Source organism: Oncorhynchus masou, chromosome 27 (genome assembly GCF_036934945.1).
Source record: "Oncorhynchus masou masou isolate Uvic2021 chromosome 27, UVic_Omas_1.1, whole genome shotgun sequence".
NCBI lineage: Eukaryota > Metazoa > Chordata > Actinopteri > Salmoniformes > Salmonidae > Oncorhynchus > Oncorhynchus masou.
The window spans coordinates 27,122,961-27,143,444 of record NC_088238.1 but is presented as its reverse complement, the minus strand read 5'-3'; the positions used below and the strand labels follow the sequence as shown (position 1 = coordinate 27,143,444).

Genomic DNA, 20,484 nt, shown 5'->3' with positions numbered 1-20,484 from the left:
AGAGTGCCCCACCTCCTCTGTGTGTCCCTCTGGGTCCTCCACATAGACCAGCACCTCCCCAAGCCCTGCCTCCACTGTCTCCACAATGAACTCAGCCGGCTTCAGCACCATGTTACCTCTGGGCGCAATACCTGACGGGGAAAAGGATGGAGACAGTAAGCAGGAGTACAGAACTAGATGTGAGAGCCCTCTGTCACTTATTCTGTGCTGACAGGTGTAAACAGGATAAAACACCTTCCTTTTCAACAATAATTCTTGCACCTAATACACAGAATAAACCAGAAGGCCTTTGGGCTATTGAGGCTTTAGAAGATGCAGATTGTTAAGGAAGTCTGTTTTTTACCTACATTTAATTTGTTTTGTTATTTTTTTGTTGGGGCGGTGCATTCTCCGTTACCAATTCTATGTTTATAAAACATATACCCGTAGGCTGTCACTCAAAAGAAGAAAAATACATACAGAGTTTAAGTAAGTAATAATACATTCAGTACAAACAGGATAAGAAAAGAAAAACAAGTGGGCCTCCACCCACAACCTCCACCCACAACCTCCCATCCCATTCCTCCAACCCCACCCAGCCAACATGCCTCCATCTAACCCTGGGTCCTTAGTGTACAAGAGAAAGAAGAGCACTATGTTTTCTGTCAATATACCTGGTAAAATAATGGTTATTTAACAACTGGAAGGGGGGCCCTATCAAATCTGTGATATTTCCCCAGATTGTTTTCTCAGTTTTATTTTTCCTTGTTTGAGATAGTTTTTCACTCTCAAAATTACAATTGTTCATAGAGAAACAACTAAATTGGATGTTCTGAGTCCATATATATGGTTAAATTACATTAGAAGAAAAGATTTTGGGAGGTCTGCAAGAAAACTAAAAGTGAGTGTAATTCCCCTTTAATTGTGCATCAACATAGTCCAAATTAGTGAAGTGAAATGAAAAAAATGACTTGTTTCAAAAAAATTGAAAAAATAAACAACGGAAAAGTGGTGCGTGCATATTGTATTCACCCCCTTTGCTATGAAGCCCCTAAATAAGATTTGGTGCAACCAATTACCTTCAGAAGGGATATAATTTGATCAATAAAGTGCAATCTAAGTGTCACATGATCTGTCACATGATATCAGTATATATACACCTGTTCTGAAAGGCCCCAGAGTCTGCAACACCACTAAGCAAGGGGCACCACCAAGCAAGACCAAGGAGCTCTCCAAACAGGTCAGGGACAAAGTTGTGAAGAAGTACTGAGCAGGGTTTATGCTGCAGTAGTTTATGTGTCGGGGGGCTAGGGTCAGTTTGTTATATCTACTATATACTTATCCTGTCTTATCCGGTGTCCTGTGTGAATTTAAGTATGCTCTCTTTAATTCTCTCTTTCTCTCTTTCTCTCGGAGGACCTGAGACCATGCCTCAGGACTACCTGGCATGATGACTCCGTGCTGTCCCCAGTCCACCTGGCCGTGCTGCTGCTCCATTTTCAACTGTTCTGCCTGCGGCTATGGAATCCTGACCTGTTCCCCTGGACGTGCTACCTGTCCCAGACTTGCTGTTTTCAACTTTCTGGAGACGGCAGGAGTGGTAGAGATACTCTTAATGATTGTCTATGAAAAGCCAACTGACATTTACCCCTGAGGTGCTGACTTGCTGCACCCTCAACAACTATTGTGATTATTATTATTTGACCATGCTGGTCATTTATGAACATTTGAACATCTTGGCCATGTTCTGTTATAATCGCCACCCGGCACAGCCAGAAGAGGTCTGGCCACCTCATAGCCTGGTTCCTCTCTAGGTTTCTTCGTAGATTTTGGCCTTTCTAGGGAGTTTTTCCTAGCCACTGTGCTTCTACACCTGCATTGCTTGCTGTTTGGGGTTTTAGGCTGGGTTTCTGTACAGCACTTTGAGATATCAGCTGATGTACGAAGGGCTATATAAATCGATTTGATTTGGTTGGGATATAAACAAATATCAGAAACTTTGAACATCCCACAGAGCACCATTAAAGCACCATTTTCTTTTCAAATGGAAAGAATATGGCACCACAACAAACCTGCCAAGAGAGGGCCTCCCACAAAGCCCACAGACCAGGCAAGGAGGGCATTAATCAGAAAGGCAACAAAGAGACCTGAAGGAGCTGCAAAGCTCCACAGCGGAGATAGGAGTATCTGTCCATAAGACCACTTTAAGCCGTACACTCCAAAGAGCTGGGCTTTACAGAAGACTGGCCAGAAAAAAGCCATTGCTTATTAAAGAAAAAAATAAGCAAACACGTTTGGTGTACACCAAATGGCATGTGGGAGACTCTCCAAACACATGGAACAAGGTACTCTGGTCAGATGAGACATACATTGAGCTTTTTGGCCATAAAGGCCATATCTGGCTCAAACCCAACACCTCTCATCACCCCCCGAGATTACCAAACCCACAGTGAAGCATGGTGGTGGCAGCATCATGCTGTGGGGATGTTTTTCCTCAGCAGGGTCAGAATTGAAGGGATGGATGGCGTTAAATACAGGGAAATTCTTGAGGGAAACCTGTTTCAGTCTTCCAGAGATTTGAGGCTGGGACGAAGGTTCACCTTCCAGCAGGACAATGACCCTAAGTATACTACTAAAGCATCACTTGAGTGGTTTAAGGGGAAACATTTAAATATCTTGGAATGGCCTAGTTAAAGCCCAGACCTCAATCCAATTGAGAATCTGTGGTATGACTTAAAGATTGCTGTACACCAGCGGAACCCATCCAACTTGAAGGAGCTGGAGCAGTACTGCCTTGAAGAATGGGCAAAAAATCCCAGTGGCTAGATGTGCCAAGCTTATAGAGACATACCCCAAGAGACTTGCAGGTGTAATTGCTGCAAAAGGTGGCTCTACAAAGTATTGACTTTGGGGGGGGTGAATAGTTATGCACGCTCAAGTTTTCCATTTTTTGGTCTTATTTCTTGTTTGTTTCACAATAAAAAAAATGGTTTGCATCTTCAAAGTAATAGGCATGTTGTGTAAATCCAAATGATACAACACCCCCAAAAAATCTATTTTAATTCCAGATTGTAAGGCAAAAAAATAGGAAAAATGCCAAGGGGGTGAATACTTTCGCAAGCCAATGTAATTTAAATCATTTTAATGGAAAGGTTTTCAAATAAAAAATAATAGATACAAATGATATACTTACTCATTATATACTTCTACCAGGTAAGCATACTTTGTAGTTAACATTTAATTGAGAAGGTTTTGGGGAAAGTATTTCTGTCAACCGACAAGACGGTTACCACATCAACTGGCTACACAAACTTGTGCACCACACAGACAGACAGGTGAAATATTGCTGGAAATTAATTGGCAGATAGTGTTAGGTTTGGCTTTTTAAGCCAATAGTGGCTAACCAGTGGTGGAATAATGTCAATGTTGAGCAATGTTGTTCATTGACTAGCACCACTCATTCTTGTCTGTCAATAACAACTGTATCCACTTGTGATTAGGAGAGAGTGAGGTGATTACCATCTAAGAGCCAACATCTTTTTTTTGCGGCAGTGCTGCCTGCCAGCAGTAATCATCTCTGATTGATTGAGAGATTCAAGGAGCTATCATCGTGAAGTAACATAATAGATGCAAAGCATTGAGTATTTACATTCATGCACTTCTAAGTTCATTTTGTAACTTTGCCCAGAAGCAATTAACTGCAGGGCACTCCCACATCATATGGAGGTATGTGTCTACCTGATTTAGGGGACACAGTGAACAGTTGGGAGTTGGGGCCCATTTCATCATAATATTTCCCTGTTGTTAAACACAGTCCGTGAATAAACTTAAAATGTGTAAATTGACGATTCGGATTATGGGATTCCAAGGTCATATTTTTCCATATTCTGTTCCAGTTAAAGGGTTGTTCAGATTCAATTACATCTGTGGACCATATTTTTCAATGGCTAGGTCAGAACATGAGCTTTCCAATAGTTGTTTATATATTATAGAGGTCAGTCCTGTCGGGAGCCCAGATAGTTTATTTATAGATAAAGAAGATAAAGAAGTCTTTGAAGGAAGGAAGTCATTACATTCCCAGTCTCTCTCTCTCACCTGGTCCATAGGCCTTGGCCTTCTTAGGGTGCAGAGTCTTGGAGCGCAGCGGGGCACCAGGCTTCAGCTTGGACTTGGGAAACTGGGACAGGTAGGTCATCACCGAGTGCTCGTCCACATTGGGATCCACTATTTCCTCAGGGGCTATCACCTACAGAGAGGGAGAAGACAATAGACAGTGCACGGGGTCAAAGGTTATCATCACTTCCTGTTTCTCTATGGATATACTCACAAGATATAAGATACATGTCTCTAACATTGTGAGTCGTTGTCCACAAAGCGGCACGGCGTTGTGTCTAGCTCCTGCCTATACTTTCCTTGAATTGGTGGATACATCTTATTATTGAAATCCTTTTTTGAATATTAGATGAGGGTTCTTGACTTCAACCGCCTGTATTCAATGGAGAAAGAGGCTATGCTTCTAGCCGCATTTCATGAATATGCATAGCAATCTCGAGACAACTCCGATATCAAGTGTTGTTTCTCAAAGTTGAAGTAATGTCATGTTTCCTACTTATATTAGTACACTCGAAACAACTTAAGAATTACAAAACTGCTATTTGATCAGACAAACCTAATGTAGCAAATAATCCATAAATGTATTTGTTGACCAAATGTTACACTCTCTCATTGACCTCCATACAAAAACTCCTTGATTGGTGGGCGAAACAACAACAAAACGTCTCCTGCTGGAGGGAGACAGATTTTCCACTGAGTTGGGCCTCTCTCTTCCTCTTCCTCTCCGTAGACAATCAAAGCCTGATTTAATAAGAAGAGGGGACAGGAAGAGGCGCAGCACACACAGGAGTCAAAGGTTATCACATCCTGTTTCTCCTAACATACAATCAAAGCATGATTTAATAACGTTATAATAAATATTGTATTAAAAACTACTAACCCGAGGATAAAGAACTTACTTCAAATGAATTCAAAGAAAGACATGAAATAGACATGTCAACTGTAAAGTTGCTGTAAAACAACAGGCTGGTGAAAGGCCCGAGAAAACCAGGGCAGTGGAATCAAAAGCAGCAACTCTGATGGAATGAAAGGCTAATTGTATTGTCCAACTACACAATGTGTTTTCCTTATGATCGCAGTGGAAAGAGGGTGGTGGAGAGGGGGAATAGAAAAGCGAGAAATGCCACCAGGAAATCACGTTGGAGTCGTTGAATGTTTTATTGAGAAAGAAAGTTCCCCTACGTGGAGCTAGAGTGAGCTACAGGAGTGAGGTTTGAGTAGAGAGAAAGGGGGAAAGGAGAAAGGGAGAGGAGAAAAGAGAGAGCAGAGGGAGAGGGGGGAGGAGAAAGCAGAGGGAGAAGGGGAAGGAGAGAGCAGGACAATGAGAGACTTAGAACAAGTGAAGATAAGAGATGGAAGTGATATAGAGAAAGAAAGAGGGGGGAAGGGGGAGATGTAAGGAAAAATTAAAAATATATTAGAGAGAGAGAGAGATAGATAAGCTCCTACATTTTCCAGCATGTTCTAAAGCATGTTCTTTAAAAAAATATAGATTTAGAGTTAGATAAACTTGGAGTTTTTGTCAGGAACATATGCAGGATGCTACCCTCTACAACATAACCTTCACTCCAAATCAAAACTCAGAAGCTTTAGAAGCTGACTCCCGCTGTTAAGAGGTAATTAAAATACAGTTCCCTGTGTATGTAAAGAATGATAAAGCAAGAAAAGATCACAAAATGAACCTACTTATGGAAAATCAAGAGACAATTTTTGCTGACTATTGTAAAAAATGGGAACATCAGCAACATCATCTTCCACACAAACCACCCCTTGGCATGGCACAGTGATATATTAGCACACTACCCCTCTGTTAAGGGTTATATAAATCTCTATTGGTGGAACAGTATTGGTACAGGGAAACCCAAAACAGTTTCAGCTGGACTTTCACCGAATCAACGAATTAGCCCAGCAGGAGAAGCTATCCCTTGAGAAAGCTACCCCCACCCCGAGCGGGTCAGACCAGACCTCTTCATTATATAACCCTACAGACAAGAAGGCCCAAGCAGAAAGTCAAGTACTACTCTCTCATTGAAATGTAGGATACATTTATCCAGCTGGAGGTAAGGCAGGTGGAGCTGGAACAACAGGTGATTACACTCCAGTCAGCACAGACCCAGACAACAGTCCAGAACAACAACACCCACTTAACTAGACCCGGAGAGCTGGAGGTGGAGAGAGACATATCTGCACTCTGGACTGTGGTGAGACAACTTCAACAATATAAAAATCAAGAGCTGGAGAAGAACAGAGCACTAGTGGAGAGGATCAGACTACTGGAAGAGAGGTTGAGGGGGATGGCGTGTGACAGAGAACAACCCACTAGTGAGGTGGCCGGCAGAACAGCCCACCTCAGCCCCCACAAAAGTCTCGATACCACATCAGAGCAGTTCACACCAGACCCTGACCATAGCGTCGACATCACAGCAGAACAGACAAATGAAGAACCCCAAGCCCAGAGGATCTCACCCCCCTGAGCCCGCCCTGTCAGCCTCCCTGATAGCCCTGCAGACAACACCCCCACATCGACTAAGGATGGTGTGGTCATAACAACATACAGGAACACAAGTCCTTCTGTTCACCTGACTTAGAATTCCTCACAATCAAATGCTGACCACATTATCTACCAAGAGAATTCTCTTCGATTATAATCACAGCTGCATATATTCCGCCCCAAGCAGACACATCGATGGCCATGAACGAACTTCAGTTGACTCTATGTAAACTGGAAACCACATATCCCGAGGCTGCATTCATTGTTGCTGGAGATTTTTACAAGACTAATCTGAAAACAATCTAGCAGCATATCGATTGTGCAACTAGGGCTGGTAAAACCCTGGATCATTGTTGTTCTAACTTCCGCAATGCATATAAGGCCCTCCACCGCCCTCCTTTCGGAAAAGCTGACCACGACTCCATTTTGTTTCTCCCTGCCTATAGACAGAAACTTAAACAGGAAGCTCCCGCGCTCAAGTCTGTTCAACGCTGGTCTGACCAATCTGATTCCATGCTTCAAGATTGCTTCAATCACGTGGACTGGGAAAGGTTCCACATTGCGTCATACAACAACATTGATGCATACGCTGATTCGGTGAGCGAGTTTATTAGCAAGTGCATCGGTGATGTTGTACCCACGGCGTTTATTGAAACATTCCCCAACCAGAAACCGATTGATTCGAGCGAAACTGCTTTTAATCAGGGCACGGTGACCGGAAACATGACCGAAAACAAACATTGTAGCTATTCCCTCCGCAAGGTAATCAAATAAGCTAAGTGTCAGTATAGAGACAAAGTAGAGTTGCAATTCAACGGCTCAGACACGAGAGGTATGTGGCAGGGTCTACAGTCACTCACGGACTACAAAAAGAAAACCAGCCCCGTCGCGGACCAGGATGTCTTGCTCCCAGACAGACTAAACAACTTCTTTGCTCACTTTGAGGACAATACAGTGCCACTGACACGGCCCACTACCAAAACCTGCGGACTCTCCTTCACTGCAGCCGATGTGAGTAAAACATTTAAACGTGTTAACCCTCGCAAGGCGGCAGGCCCAGACGGCATCCCCAGCTGCGTCCTCAGAGCATGCGCAGACCAGCTGGCTGGTGTGTTTACGGACATATTCAATCAATCCTTATCCCAGTCTGCTGTTCCCACATGCTTCAAGAGGACCACCATTGTTCCTGTTCCCAAGAAAACTAAGGCAACTGAGCTAAACAACGACCGCCCCGTAGCACTCACTTCCGTCATCATGTCAAGGACCATATCACCTCCACCCTACCTGACACCCTTGACCCACTCCAATTTGCTTACCGGCCCAACAGGTCCACAGACGACGCATTCGCAACCACACTGCACACTGCCCTAACCCATCTGAACAAGAGGAATACCTATGTGAGAATGTTGTTCATCGATAACAGCTCAGCATTTAACACCATAGTACCCATAGACACTGGGTCTCGACCCCGCCCTGTGCAACTGGGTACTGGACTTCCTGATGGACCGCCCCCAGGAGGTGAGGAGAGGTAACAACATCTCCATACCGCCGATCCTCAACACTGGGGCCCCACAAGGGTGTGTTCTCAGACCTCTCCTGTACTCCCTGTTCACCCACGACTGTGTGGCCATGCACGCCTCCAACTCAATCATCAAGTTTGCAGACGACACTACAGTGGTAGGCTTGATTACCAACAACGACGAGACGGCCTACAGGGAGGAGGTGAGGGCCCTCGGAGTGTGGTGTCAGGAAAATAACCTCACACTCAACGTCAACAAAACAAAGGAGATGATCGCGGACTTCAAGAAACAGCAGAGGGAGCACCCCCCTATCCACATCGACGGGACAGTAGTGGAGAGGGTAGTAAGTTTTAAGTTCCTCGGCTTACACATCACGGACAAACTGAATTGGTCCACCCACACAGACAGTGTGGTGAAGAAGGCGCATCAGCGCCTTTTCAACCTCAGGAGGCTGAAGAAATTCGGCTTGTCACCAAGAGCACTCACAAACTTTTACAGATGCACAATCGAGTCGGGCTGTATCACCGCCTGATACCGCAAATGCTCCGCCCACAACCGTAAGGCTTTCCAGAGGGTAGTGATGTCTGCACAACGCATCACCGGGGGAAAACTACCTGCCCTCCAGGACACCTACACCACCCGATGTCACAGGAAGGCCATAAAGATCATCAAGGACAACAACCACCCGAGCCACTGCCTGTTCACCCCGTTATCATCCAGAAGGTGAAGTCAGTACAGGTGCATCAAAGCAGGGACCGAGAGACTGAAAAACAGCTTCTATCTCAAGGCCACCAGACTGTTAAACAGCCACCACTAACATTGAGTGGCTGCTGCCAACATACTGACTCAACTCCAGCCACTTTAATAATGTAAAAATTGATGTTATAAATGTATCACTAGCCACTTTAAACAATGCCACTTCGTATAATGTTTACATACCCTACATTACTCATCTCATATGTATATACTGTACTCGATACCATCTACTGCATCTTGCCTATGCCGTTCTGTACCATCACTCATTCATATATTTTTATGTACATATTCTTTCATTCCTTTACACTGTGTGTTTAAGGTAGTTGTTGTGGAATTCTTAGGTTACTTGTTGGATATTACTGCATTGTCAGAACTAGAAGCACAAGCATTTCGCTACACTTGCATTTTAACATCTGCTAACCATGTGTATGTGACAAATAAACGGTTATTTTATTTATTTTATTTGATATACACAAGACACAGATTGTACTCCTTATGGACTGAAATGGGAAATCTACCAACATTTTCCCAAACACAGTGTGTCTAAACTCTGGAGTCCAAACACCCAGCGCGCCCTAGACCTTCTTTCTGAGGACCCACTAGGTTCACCTAGCCACATAATAATACACACAGGCACGAACGGGCGGCAGAGTAGCCTAGTGGTTAGAGCGTTGGACTAGTAACCGGAAGGTTGCGAGTTCAAACCCCCGAGCTGACAAATCTGTCGTTCTGCCCCTGAACAGGCAGTTAACCCACTGTTCCGTTCCTAGGCCGTCATTGAAAATAAGAATTTGTTCTTAACTGACTTGCCTGGTTAAATAAAGGTGAAAAAAAACAACCTGCAAACGACGCAGGAAAGGGTGGCCACAGCACTGAAGGGAGTGATTGAAAAAGCTTCTTCTACTTTCCCCAATGCACAAGTGGTTAACTCCACCCTGCTACCACGAAAAGACTTCCGTACAGCGGGTAAACGCAAGTATTTCCCGTGACTGTGGCTCAAAACCAAATGTTTTCCTGGCCCACAACCCTGGACTTGAACAGCCTCTATGACCAGGTCCACCTATACAAGGCAGCAGAGCCCACCTTTGCCTGGACTCAAAAGGATATCGCTCTCAAACACAGCCCCAACATTTCACACAGGAGCAACAGATCAATAGACACTCCGACCAGACCAGCGAGACACTCTCCCAGGCCTGCGGAACCCCCGGACCTACACGTAGAGGTCCAACGATGAGAGGACCTACATCCAGACAACAACACAAGCCACATACACACCCCCACCAATCAACACCCCCCTAAAGTCAACCATAACCACACCCCATTTAGCTCCTCTCTTGGCAGTAGTACTGTAGACTACTTTGTCACTCACCTCATCCCAGAGTCTCTCAGAGCGTTCAGTCAGCCCACTGACACCCCTGTCAGACCACACCGAAATCAGAAATCAAAGCCAAAGGAACTGAGTAATATTAAGAAATGCTATAGATGGAAGGACTGTAGTGTGGAAACCTAAAAACAATTAGGCCACAACAAATTCAATCCCTTTTAGACAACTTCCTGAACAAAATGTTCCACTGTAATAGTGAATGGTTCACTTGGTAGTAGAAAATCTTAACATTATATTTGACCTCTCAGCTTCCCTATCAAATCTAATAATCTCAAATAGAAAACCAAAGAAAATGAACAACAATGACAAATGGTATAATGAAGAATGCAAAAATCTAAGAAAGAAATTGAGAAACCTGTCCAACCAAAAACATAGAGACCCAGAAAACCTGAGTCTACGCCTTCACTATGGTGAATCACTAAAGCAATACAGAAATACACTATGGAAAACGAAGGAACAGCAAGTCCGAAAAAAGCTCAATGTAATTGAAGAATCCATAGGCTCTAACCACTTCTGGGAAAATGGGAAAACACTAAACAAACAACACAAAGAATTATCTATCCAAAATGGAGATGTATGGGTAAACCACTTCTCCAATCTTTTTGGCTCTATAACAAAGAACAAACAGCAAAAACATATAGATGATCAAATACAAATCTTAGAATCAACTATTAAAGACTACCAGAACCCACTGGATTCTCCAATTACCTTGAATGAACTACAGGACAAAACATGTTTTGATGGTATCCTCAAAGAAATAAACAAATATACAACAAATTGCAATTGGCTATAATAAAACTCTTTAACCTCATCCTTAGCTCTGACATCTTCCCCAATATTTGGATCCAAGGAATGACCACCCCATTCCACAGAAATCTGACCCCAATAACTACCATGGGATATGCGTCAACAGCAACCTTGGGAAAATCCTCTGAATTATCATTAACAGCAGACTCATACATTTCCTCAGTGAAAACAATAACTGAGCAAATGTCAAATTGGCTTTTTACCAAATTATCGTACGACAGACCACGTATTCATCCTGCACACCATAATTGACAAGCAAAAAACCCAAAGCAAAGGCAGTCTTCTCATGCTTTGTTGATTTCAAAAAATCTTTCGACTCAATTTGGCATGACGGTCTGCTATACAAATTGATGGAACGTGGTGTAGGGAAAAAACATACGACACTACTTAATCCATGTACACAAACAACAAGTGTGCGGTTAAAATAGGCAAAAAACTGACAAATTTCCTCCCACAGGGCCGTGGGGTGAGACAGGGATGCAGCTTAAGCCCCACCCTCTTCAACATAAATATCAACGAATTGGCAAAGGCACAAGAACAGTCTGCAGCACCCGGCCTCACACAACTAGAATCTGAAGTCAAATGTCTGCTGTTTGCTGATGATCTGGTGCTTCTGTCACCAACACAAGGAGGGCCTACAGCAACACCTAGATCTTCTGCACAGATTCTGCCAGACCTGGGCCCTGACATTAAATCTCAGTAAGACGAAAATAATGGTGTTCCAAAAAAGATCCGGTCTCCAGGACCAGAAATACAAATTCTATCTAGACACCGTTGCCCTAGAGCACACAAAAAACTATACATACCTTGGCCTAAACATCAGCGCCACAGGGCTGTGAACGATCTGTGAGACAAGACAAGAAGGGCTTCTATGCCATCAAAAGGAACATAAAACTCAACATACCAGTTAGGATCTGGCTAAAATTACTTGAATCAGTTATGGAACCCATTGCCCTTTATGGTTGTGAGGTCTGGGGTCCGCTCACCAACCAAGAATTCACAAAATGGGACAAACACCAAATTGAGACTCTGCATGCAGAATTCTGCTAAAATATCCTCCATGTACGACGTAGAACACCAAATAATGCAGAGCAGAATTAGGCCGATACCCGCAAATTAGCAGAATCCAGAAAAAGGTTGTTAAATTCTACAACCACCTAATAGGAAGAGAGAGAGAGAGAGAGAGAGATGTAAAGTTTTGTAGCAGCTGTTAGGCACATGAAATGTCTGTGTTTACAGCCCTCTGGATAATGGAATCGATAATTATACACAACCACCACATGGGGACTTACAGGTGGAAACACACTCACGTTCACATACTCTCGCACACACATGCTAATTTACAACCTAAAGACCCATAGGGTGTGTGGCTCTGAGAGGAAACAGGTTGTTCATGCTAAAGAGGTGCCACTGCTTCAGGCGTACATACCTGTACAATCATATATACATACACTCACAGACTCTTACTATAGGTATTCTACTCCCAGTGTATAATGCTGAAATCGTACTGACATTTTCAAGAGATCTTAAACCATGCCCCATGGTCAGAAGAAGTAATGAGTTTGGCCAAATGGAGCCAGTCAAAACAACTTCAAGACTTTCCCAACCTTGTTAAACTGTCTGTCAACAAGTTTTCTGTTTTCAGACTGAGAATGTTGATCTGAACCAGCTTGCATCATGCTGCGCTTCCCATTGTGACACAATGACCAATTTTCTCCCTTTCTAATAGTCTTTCTTTCTCTTTATAGTCATCCATGTGGATCCCTCTCTCTCTCAATTAAATTAAATTCAAGGGGCATTGTGGGCATGGGAAACATGTGTTAACATTGCCAAAGCAAGTGAGGTAGATAATATACACAAGAGAAATGAGCAGTAAACATCACACATACAGAAGTTTCAAAAGAATAAAGACATTACAAATGTCAAATTGTGTATATACAGTGTTGTAACGATGTACAAATGTTTAAAGTACACAAGGAAAATAAATAAGCATAATTATGGGTTGTATTTGTTCTTCACTGGTTGACCTTTTCTTGTGCCAGCAGGTCACAAATCTTGCTGCTGTGATGGCACACTGTGGAATTTCACCCAGTAGATATGGGAGTTTATCAAAATTGGGTTTGTTTTCGAATTCTTTGTGGATCTGAGTAATCTGAGGGAAATATGCATCTCTAATATGGTCATACATTGGGCAGGAGGTTAGGAAGTGCAGCTCAGTTTCCACCTCATTTTGTGGGCAGTGTGCACCTAGCCTGTCTTCTCTTGGGAGCCAGGTCTGCCTATGGCTGCCTTTCTCAATTGCAAGGCTATGCTCACGGAGTCTGTACATAGTCAAATCTTTCTTTAAGTTTGGGTCAGTCACAGTGGTCAGGTATTCTGCCACTGTGTACTCTCTGTTTAGAGCCAAATAGCATTCTAGTTTGCTCTGTTTTTTTGTTAATTCTTTCCAATGTGTCAAGTAATTATCTTTTTGTTTTCTCATGATTTGGTTGGGTCTAATTGTGTTGCTGTCCTTGGGCTCTGTGGGGTCTGGTTGTGAACAGAGCCCCAGGACCAGCTTGCTTTGGGGACTCTTCTCCAGGTTCATCTCTCTGTAGGTGATGGCTTTGTTATGGAAGGTTTGGGATTCGCTTCCTTTTAGGTGGTTGTAGAATTTAACGGCTCTTTTCTGGATTTTGATCAATAGTGGGTATCGGCCTAATTCTGCTCTGCATGCATTATTTGGTGTTCTACATTGTACACGGAGGATATTTTTTCAGAATTCTGCATGCAGAGTCTCAATTTGGTGTTTGTCACATTTTGTGAAATCTTGGATGGTGAGCAGACCCCAGACCTCACAACCATAAAGGGCAATGGATTCTATGACTGATTCAAGTATTTTTAGCCAGATCCTAATTGGTATGTCGAATTTGATGTTCCTTTTGATGGCATAGAAGGCCCTTCCTGCCTTGTCTCTCAGATCGTTCACAGCTTTGTGGAAGTTACCTGTGGCGCTGATGTTTAGGCCAAGGTATGTATAGTTTTTTGTGTGCTCTAGGGCAACGGTGTCTCAATGGAATTTGTATTTGTGGTCCTGGCGATTGGACCTTTTTTGGAACACCATTATTTTCATCTTACTGAGATTTAATGTCAGGGCCCAGGTCTGGCAGAATCTGTGCAGAAGATCTAGATGTTGCTGTAGGCCCCCCTTGGTTGGTGACAGAAGCACCAGATCATCAGCAAACAGCAGACATTTGACTTCAGATTCTAGTAGGGTGAGGCCGGGTGCTGCATACTGTTCTAGTGCCCTCGCCAATTCGGTGATACATATGTTGGAAGAGGGTGGGGCTTAAGCTGCATCCCTGTCTCACCCCACGGCCCTGTGGGAAGAAATGTGTGTGTTTTTTGCCTATTGTAAACGCACACTTGTTGTTTGTGTACATGGATTTTATAATGTCGTATGTTTTACCCCCAACACCACTTTCCATCAATTTGTATGGCAGACCCTCATGCCAAATTGAGTCAAAGGCTTTTTTGAAATAAACAAAGCATGAGAAGACTTTGCCTTTGTTTTGGTTTGTTTGTTTGTCAATTAGGGTGTGCAGGGTGAATACATGGTCTGTTGTACGGTAATTTGGTAAAAAGCCCATTTGACATTTGCTCAGTACATTGTTTTCACTGAGGAAATGTACAAGTCTGCTGTTAATGATAATGCAGAGGATTTTCCCAAGGTTGCTGTTGACGCATATCTCTCTCTCTCTCTCTGAGGGGTGTCAGAAGGTATTCTAGCTATATTTAACCCTTGGCTGTAGGACCAGGGGGTGAGCCTGAAAATAGACCAGCCATTATTTAGCATGGCCACTCACTAGGTTAACCACTATGCTATTCTCTGTGTGTTCCTCGACTGATACAGGATCAGTAGTGTCTTGGGAATCCCAATGTTTAAGGTTAGACAGGGGTAACAAGAGCTGACCCTGGTGCAGATGTTCAAGATGTAAACACATCCCACGACCTTGTCACTCCCACCATGTGACCCGTGCTCAAAGCATGCTGAGATTTCCCCCATACAGTGATGGTCTAAACCCTCCCATATAAGCTCAAATACAACATACACATACACAAACACATGCACACACACACACACACACACACACACACACACACACACACACACACACACACACACACACACACACACACACACACACACACACACACACACACCCTCCTCTATACACATGCATATACTTCTTATGGCTGCAGGGGCAGTATTGAGTAGCTTGGATGAAAAGGTGCCCATTGTAAACGGCCAGCTCCTCAGTCTCAGTTGCTAATATATGCATATTATTATTAGTATTTGGATAGAAAACACTCTAAAGTTTCTAAAACTATCAAAATATTGTCTGTGAGTATAACAGAACTGATAATGAGGCGAAACCCTGAGGCAAATCAAACCAGGAAGTGGCTTCTATTTTGAAAACTCCATGTTCCATAGCCTCCCTTTGCTCCATTTAAAGGGATATCAACCAGATTCCTTTTCCTATCGCTTCCTCAAGGTGTCAACAGTCTTCAGACTGTAACAGATCTCATCCTCCTCTTCTGAGGAGGAGTAGCGAGAAGGATCGGAGAACCAATGCACAGCGTGGTAAGTGTCCATAATGTTTTATCAAACACAACAGAACACGGGAAACAAAACAATAAATGTGAATAAACGAAACAGTCCCGTGTGGTAACAAACACTGACACGGAAGACAAACACCCACAACTCAAAAGTGAAAACAGGCAACCTAAGTATGAGTCTCAATCAGGGACAACGATTGACAGCTGCCTCTGATTGAGAACCATACTAGGCGGAACACAGAAATCCCAAATTATAGGAAAACAAACATAGACAACCCACCCAACTCACGCCCTGACCATACTAAAACAAAGACATAACAAAGGAACTAAGGTCAGAATGTGACACAGACGTAGTTTCAGGCTTTGATTTTGAAAAATTAGATAACATCGCGTCAAGTGGTCGCATGAGTTTTTCTCACACAACAGAGTTTGGACAGCCATTGCTTTTCCCTCTCCTACTGATAAAGACATTTGCGGTTGATATATTATCGATTATATATTTTAAAAACAACCTGAGGATTGATTATAAAAAATGTTTGACATGTTTCTGTGGACATTACGGAAACTATTTGGAATTTGTCTGCGTTGTCGTGACCGCCCTTTCCTGTGGATTTCTGAACATAACGTGCCAAACAAACCAATGTATTTTGGATATAAAAATAATCTTTATGGAACAAAAGGAACATTTATTGTGTAACTGGAAGTCCTGTGAGTGAAGACATCCAAAGATCATTAAAGGTAAACGTTTAATTTGATTGCTTTTCCGATTTTCGTGACCAAGCTACTTGATGCTTATTGTACATAATGTTTTGTCGAGCGATCGATAAACTTACACAAACGTTTGGATTGCTTTCGCTGTAAAGTATATTTTCAAAATCTGACACGACAGGTGGATTAACAAAAGGCTAAACTGTGTTTTCCTATATTGCACTTGTGATTTCATGAATATAAATATTTTTTGTAATATTCATAGAATGTGGTGCTATGCAATTCAGCGGTTGTTGATGACAATTATCCCGTTAATGGGATTGCAGCCATAACAAGTTTAAGAACAGCCTGAAAAATAGCAAGGCCCGTCATGGTCTCACCAATCCTTCTAATCCCTAATATTTATGTCGCCATATATCTGCTTTCTCTCTCCTCGGCTCATTTCTCTATGAATAGTTGCAAGTTCCCTTGGTCTGCATTAAAATCATTGACTAAGGAGCAGAAGGTTGTTTCAGCGATTGGTAACTATTGTTTGGGCCAATTAATACGCTGAAGGAAGTGATTATTGACACGATAAAACACTGGTTGACCCTGGACAAGTGGACAAAACCACTAAGCACGCGCACACACACACACACACACACACACACACACACACACACACACACACACACACACACACACACACACACACACACACACACACACACACACACACACACACAGGGAATATAGAGTTTCTGTTCATGTTTTCTATCTTGGAATCTAGAAGTGCTATAGACTAGTGTGTGACTGGGGAAACAGTTTGTGGTTTCATATGAACATGCTCCAGTGGTCCTGGTTGTGGCATTGGCTAACCCACCCTCGCCTCTTCAGAATCCAGCCTAACTTGATGCCAACCTGGCCTCTCCTCTCTCCAAGACCCAGCCCAGTACAGCAGCATGCCAATGTACCTCCACAACCACATACTGAAGTATTAGCCAAACAAAATCCCACATACACTTATCCACATTGGCCTATGTGGCTGTGGACTGTCACCTGGGACACGCCCACCAACTCCAACTCACTCACTCAAAGAACAGATTGATCATACAGGCTTATGACAAGTCTTACAGTGCATTTATAAATACGTCATAATACATTTTACCAATCTTTAAGCGTAAAGTGTTATCAAAGATTGCCCTGCTGTTTACCACTGAAGCCAGTTGCCTCAGAGTAACTGGGTCTAAACCAAGTATGTGGATATGAGTTTAACTAGACGAGTTGAACAAGTACGAATGAGTTCAGGTTTTGTGAACTAAACCAGGTGAGACCAGGAGTGATGGTGAGTGTAGGTGGTGTGGTGATGTTACCTGGGGCACTCCGAGCCAGTCGTCAGCCTGCTGCATGGCCTCCCTGGCATTCTCCACAGGCTGGCTAGGATCCCACGTCTCCCAGTCAGGACACAGGCCTACATGACAGGGAGGGAGGGGGAGGGGAGAGAGGGAGCATTTAGTCATGGGACCACAGTACACAGAGAATCAACATAGGTCCATCCACTACGATTCGCTATAATCATGACAACAACTGCCAAACCATGTTTACCCGCAATACTTTGCCTCTACAGTAGAGACAAGGAAGAGTTAGCTGGGAAATTCTTAGAGAGCGGTGAGTTACTTTTTTCCTGATGTCCCACTGTGGGTCACTTTGAACAAAGCTGACACACACACACACACACACACACACACACACACACACAGGGTATGAGGATGAGAGATGTAGGAAGCCTCAGACGACACACAAACACTACACAGTTCTCACTACACATGTCATCACTACACAGTTCTCTATCCACCAACCTGGTCTCAGCATTTTGTATTATTCTGTACGTAAATCCGAGACACTAGATTTAGTATATGTTACGTTTCATATGGTATGTATTAATTTGTGGGTGTCCATCATCCATTTCGTATGATATGTTACGAATAACAATTCCTATGATATGTTACGAATAACAATTCCTATGATATGTTACAAATTTGCAAAACGTACAACATGTTACAAATTTCCAAAACAAACAACATGTTAGCTAGGTGGCTAATGCTAACAATCGCTAGCTGGCTAACATTAGCAAGTTTAGGGGTTAGGATTAAGGTTAGGGTTAAGGGAAGGGTTAGCTAAAAGGGTTAAGGGTTAGGGGAAGGGTTAGCCAACATGCTAAGTAGTTGCAAAGTAGCTAAAAAGAAGTAAGAAGCTGAAAGGTTTGCATGTACTATGTTATGTCTAGTCTCGTCTATGAGTCCAGGCTGTATCCACAGACTGTGGAACTGGAGAGCGGGAGCACTACTCAATGTGACAGAGTGGTTTGGTGTTTTTTACTGCTGTTTCTCTCAGCTCACTAAATGGCAATACATTTTCCACAAGTCTCATTAGCTGTCATGGCTGTCTCTATTGCAATTCCATCCAGAATGTTCTCAGCTCAGGGTGACTTCCTTGCGCAAACCCCACTACTGCCAGGAGCGGTATGAAAATGAGGCGTGAGGCAAAAGGATACTAAACAAATACATGGCAGAGAGTGAGTGTGTGAGTGGGCTCTCGGGGGAATTTGAAAAACGAACAGGAGGGGAACATAAACCCCTAAAGCATTCTCCCACACTGCTAAAAAGCTGTACCTGACCCTCATATTTGTGTGTGTTCCATAAACACACACACACCAGCATACACTCAATACACACGGACAAACAGTGATTTTCAAGATGGGCCATTATGTTTAATGAGCCCTCTACAGCTGGCCAGTAGTATAAACTAGTACCTTTTCAACCAACTCATACCTGTTTAATGTGCCTCTGTTAGGCTGAGGTGTAATTTACTGGCCCTGGTGGGTCTGTGACCAGGTAGTGTGAGGGTAGGCGATGGCGGGCGATGTGAGGGGGTGGATAGAGGGGTGTGTTGGGTAAAAATCTGATGAGTAACATTTCACTCTGAGGAGAGGGGAACAACCTCAGGATAGGATGCTGTGGAATCGTGTGTGTGTGTGTGTGTGTGTGTGTGTGTGTGTGTGTGTGTGTGTGTGTGTGTGTGTGTGTGTGTGTGTGTGTGTGTGTGTGTGTGTGTGTGTGTGTGTGTGTGTGTGTGTGCGTGCGTGCGTGCGTGCGTGCGTGCGTGCGTGCGTGCGTGCGTGCGTGTGTCCAAACCCTCTCTGTTCGCTGTTGCTTAGTCCTGGTTTATTGTTGTATTCTAATCACAAGGCATGGACTCAAGCCACGAGCAAACCTTTCCTTAATTTACTTCTACAGACAATATGCTTTACTTTCACTGTTTTACTGTCCACCCTTACTTCTAACGAGAGGCCTCTGCCCTGTTCCTTTTGTTCCTTAACAACATATATGAACACACACACACACACACAATAATGTGTTCGGCAGGAAATGTGGTGCGCTACATGTGTTTTCACTTATTGCGTTCCTCGCTGCTGTGTTCTCTACTCTGACACTCACCATGCTGTTACAACAGCCAGAAACTCACTGCAGCCTGCAGCACACCCATATCCAGCACCTTGCGGGGAAGGGGTTTGGCTGAACCAGGGGAACTCGAGGTGTCAGGACCAATTAGTTACGCAATAGAGGATAGCAGGTCTGAGAGCAGTTTGAGTTTCACCCAAAACAGTTATTATATTTGACATTTACATTTTAGTAATTTAGCAGACGCTCTTATCCAGAGTGACTTACAGTTGGTGCATTCATTCATAGCTAGGTAGGACAAGCACATATCACAATCGCAGTAAGTACATTTATCCTCATTAAAGAAGTTATCAGCAAAGTCAATGCTAGTAGGAAAATAAACGTGCAATATTGTTTTTATGCTCTACTGTATGTTTCACATTTCTTGCTTAATGGGTGAACGGTCCTGAATGTTCCATTTTGTGCTGACGAGAAGAGGGCCGCCTCTAGCGTTTTGGGCACCCTAAGTGAGATTTGGTTTCGCCAGGGATGGAGGAAAAAAATGCATTTTCAAAGCTAATTCTCTGTTTGCCATGGATTATGAGTGGCTAACAAAATCAATCGGGGCCCCATGGAGGTCAGGGCCCCTGAGTATGGGCCAAGTTGCAGCTCGTAGTCTGCATATAGGCAGAGGTGGTACTGCGGGAG

General features: G+C 43.4%; 1 protein-coding gene across 1 annotated transcript in view; it reads right to left on the bottom strand.

Moving 5' to 3' along the window:
- Positions 1-20,484, bottom strand: part of LOC135515932 (filamin-C-like) — a 96,861-nt gene that overhangs the window by 37,058 nt on the left and 39,319 nt on the right. The window contains exons 3-5 of the mRNA XM_064939809.1: positions 17,710-17,807; positions 4,075-4,225; positions 13-131 (exon numbers count right to left, since the gene is read on the bottom strand). Of these exons, the coding sequence (XP_064795881.1) occupies positions 13-131; positions 4,075-4,225; positions 17,710-17,807 (368 nt within the window). The remainder of the gene's footprint in view (positions 1-12; positions 132-4,074; positions 4,226-17,709; positions 17,808-20,484) is intronic.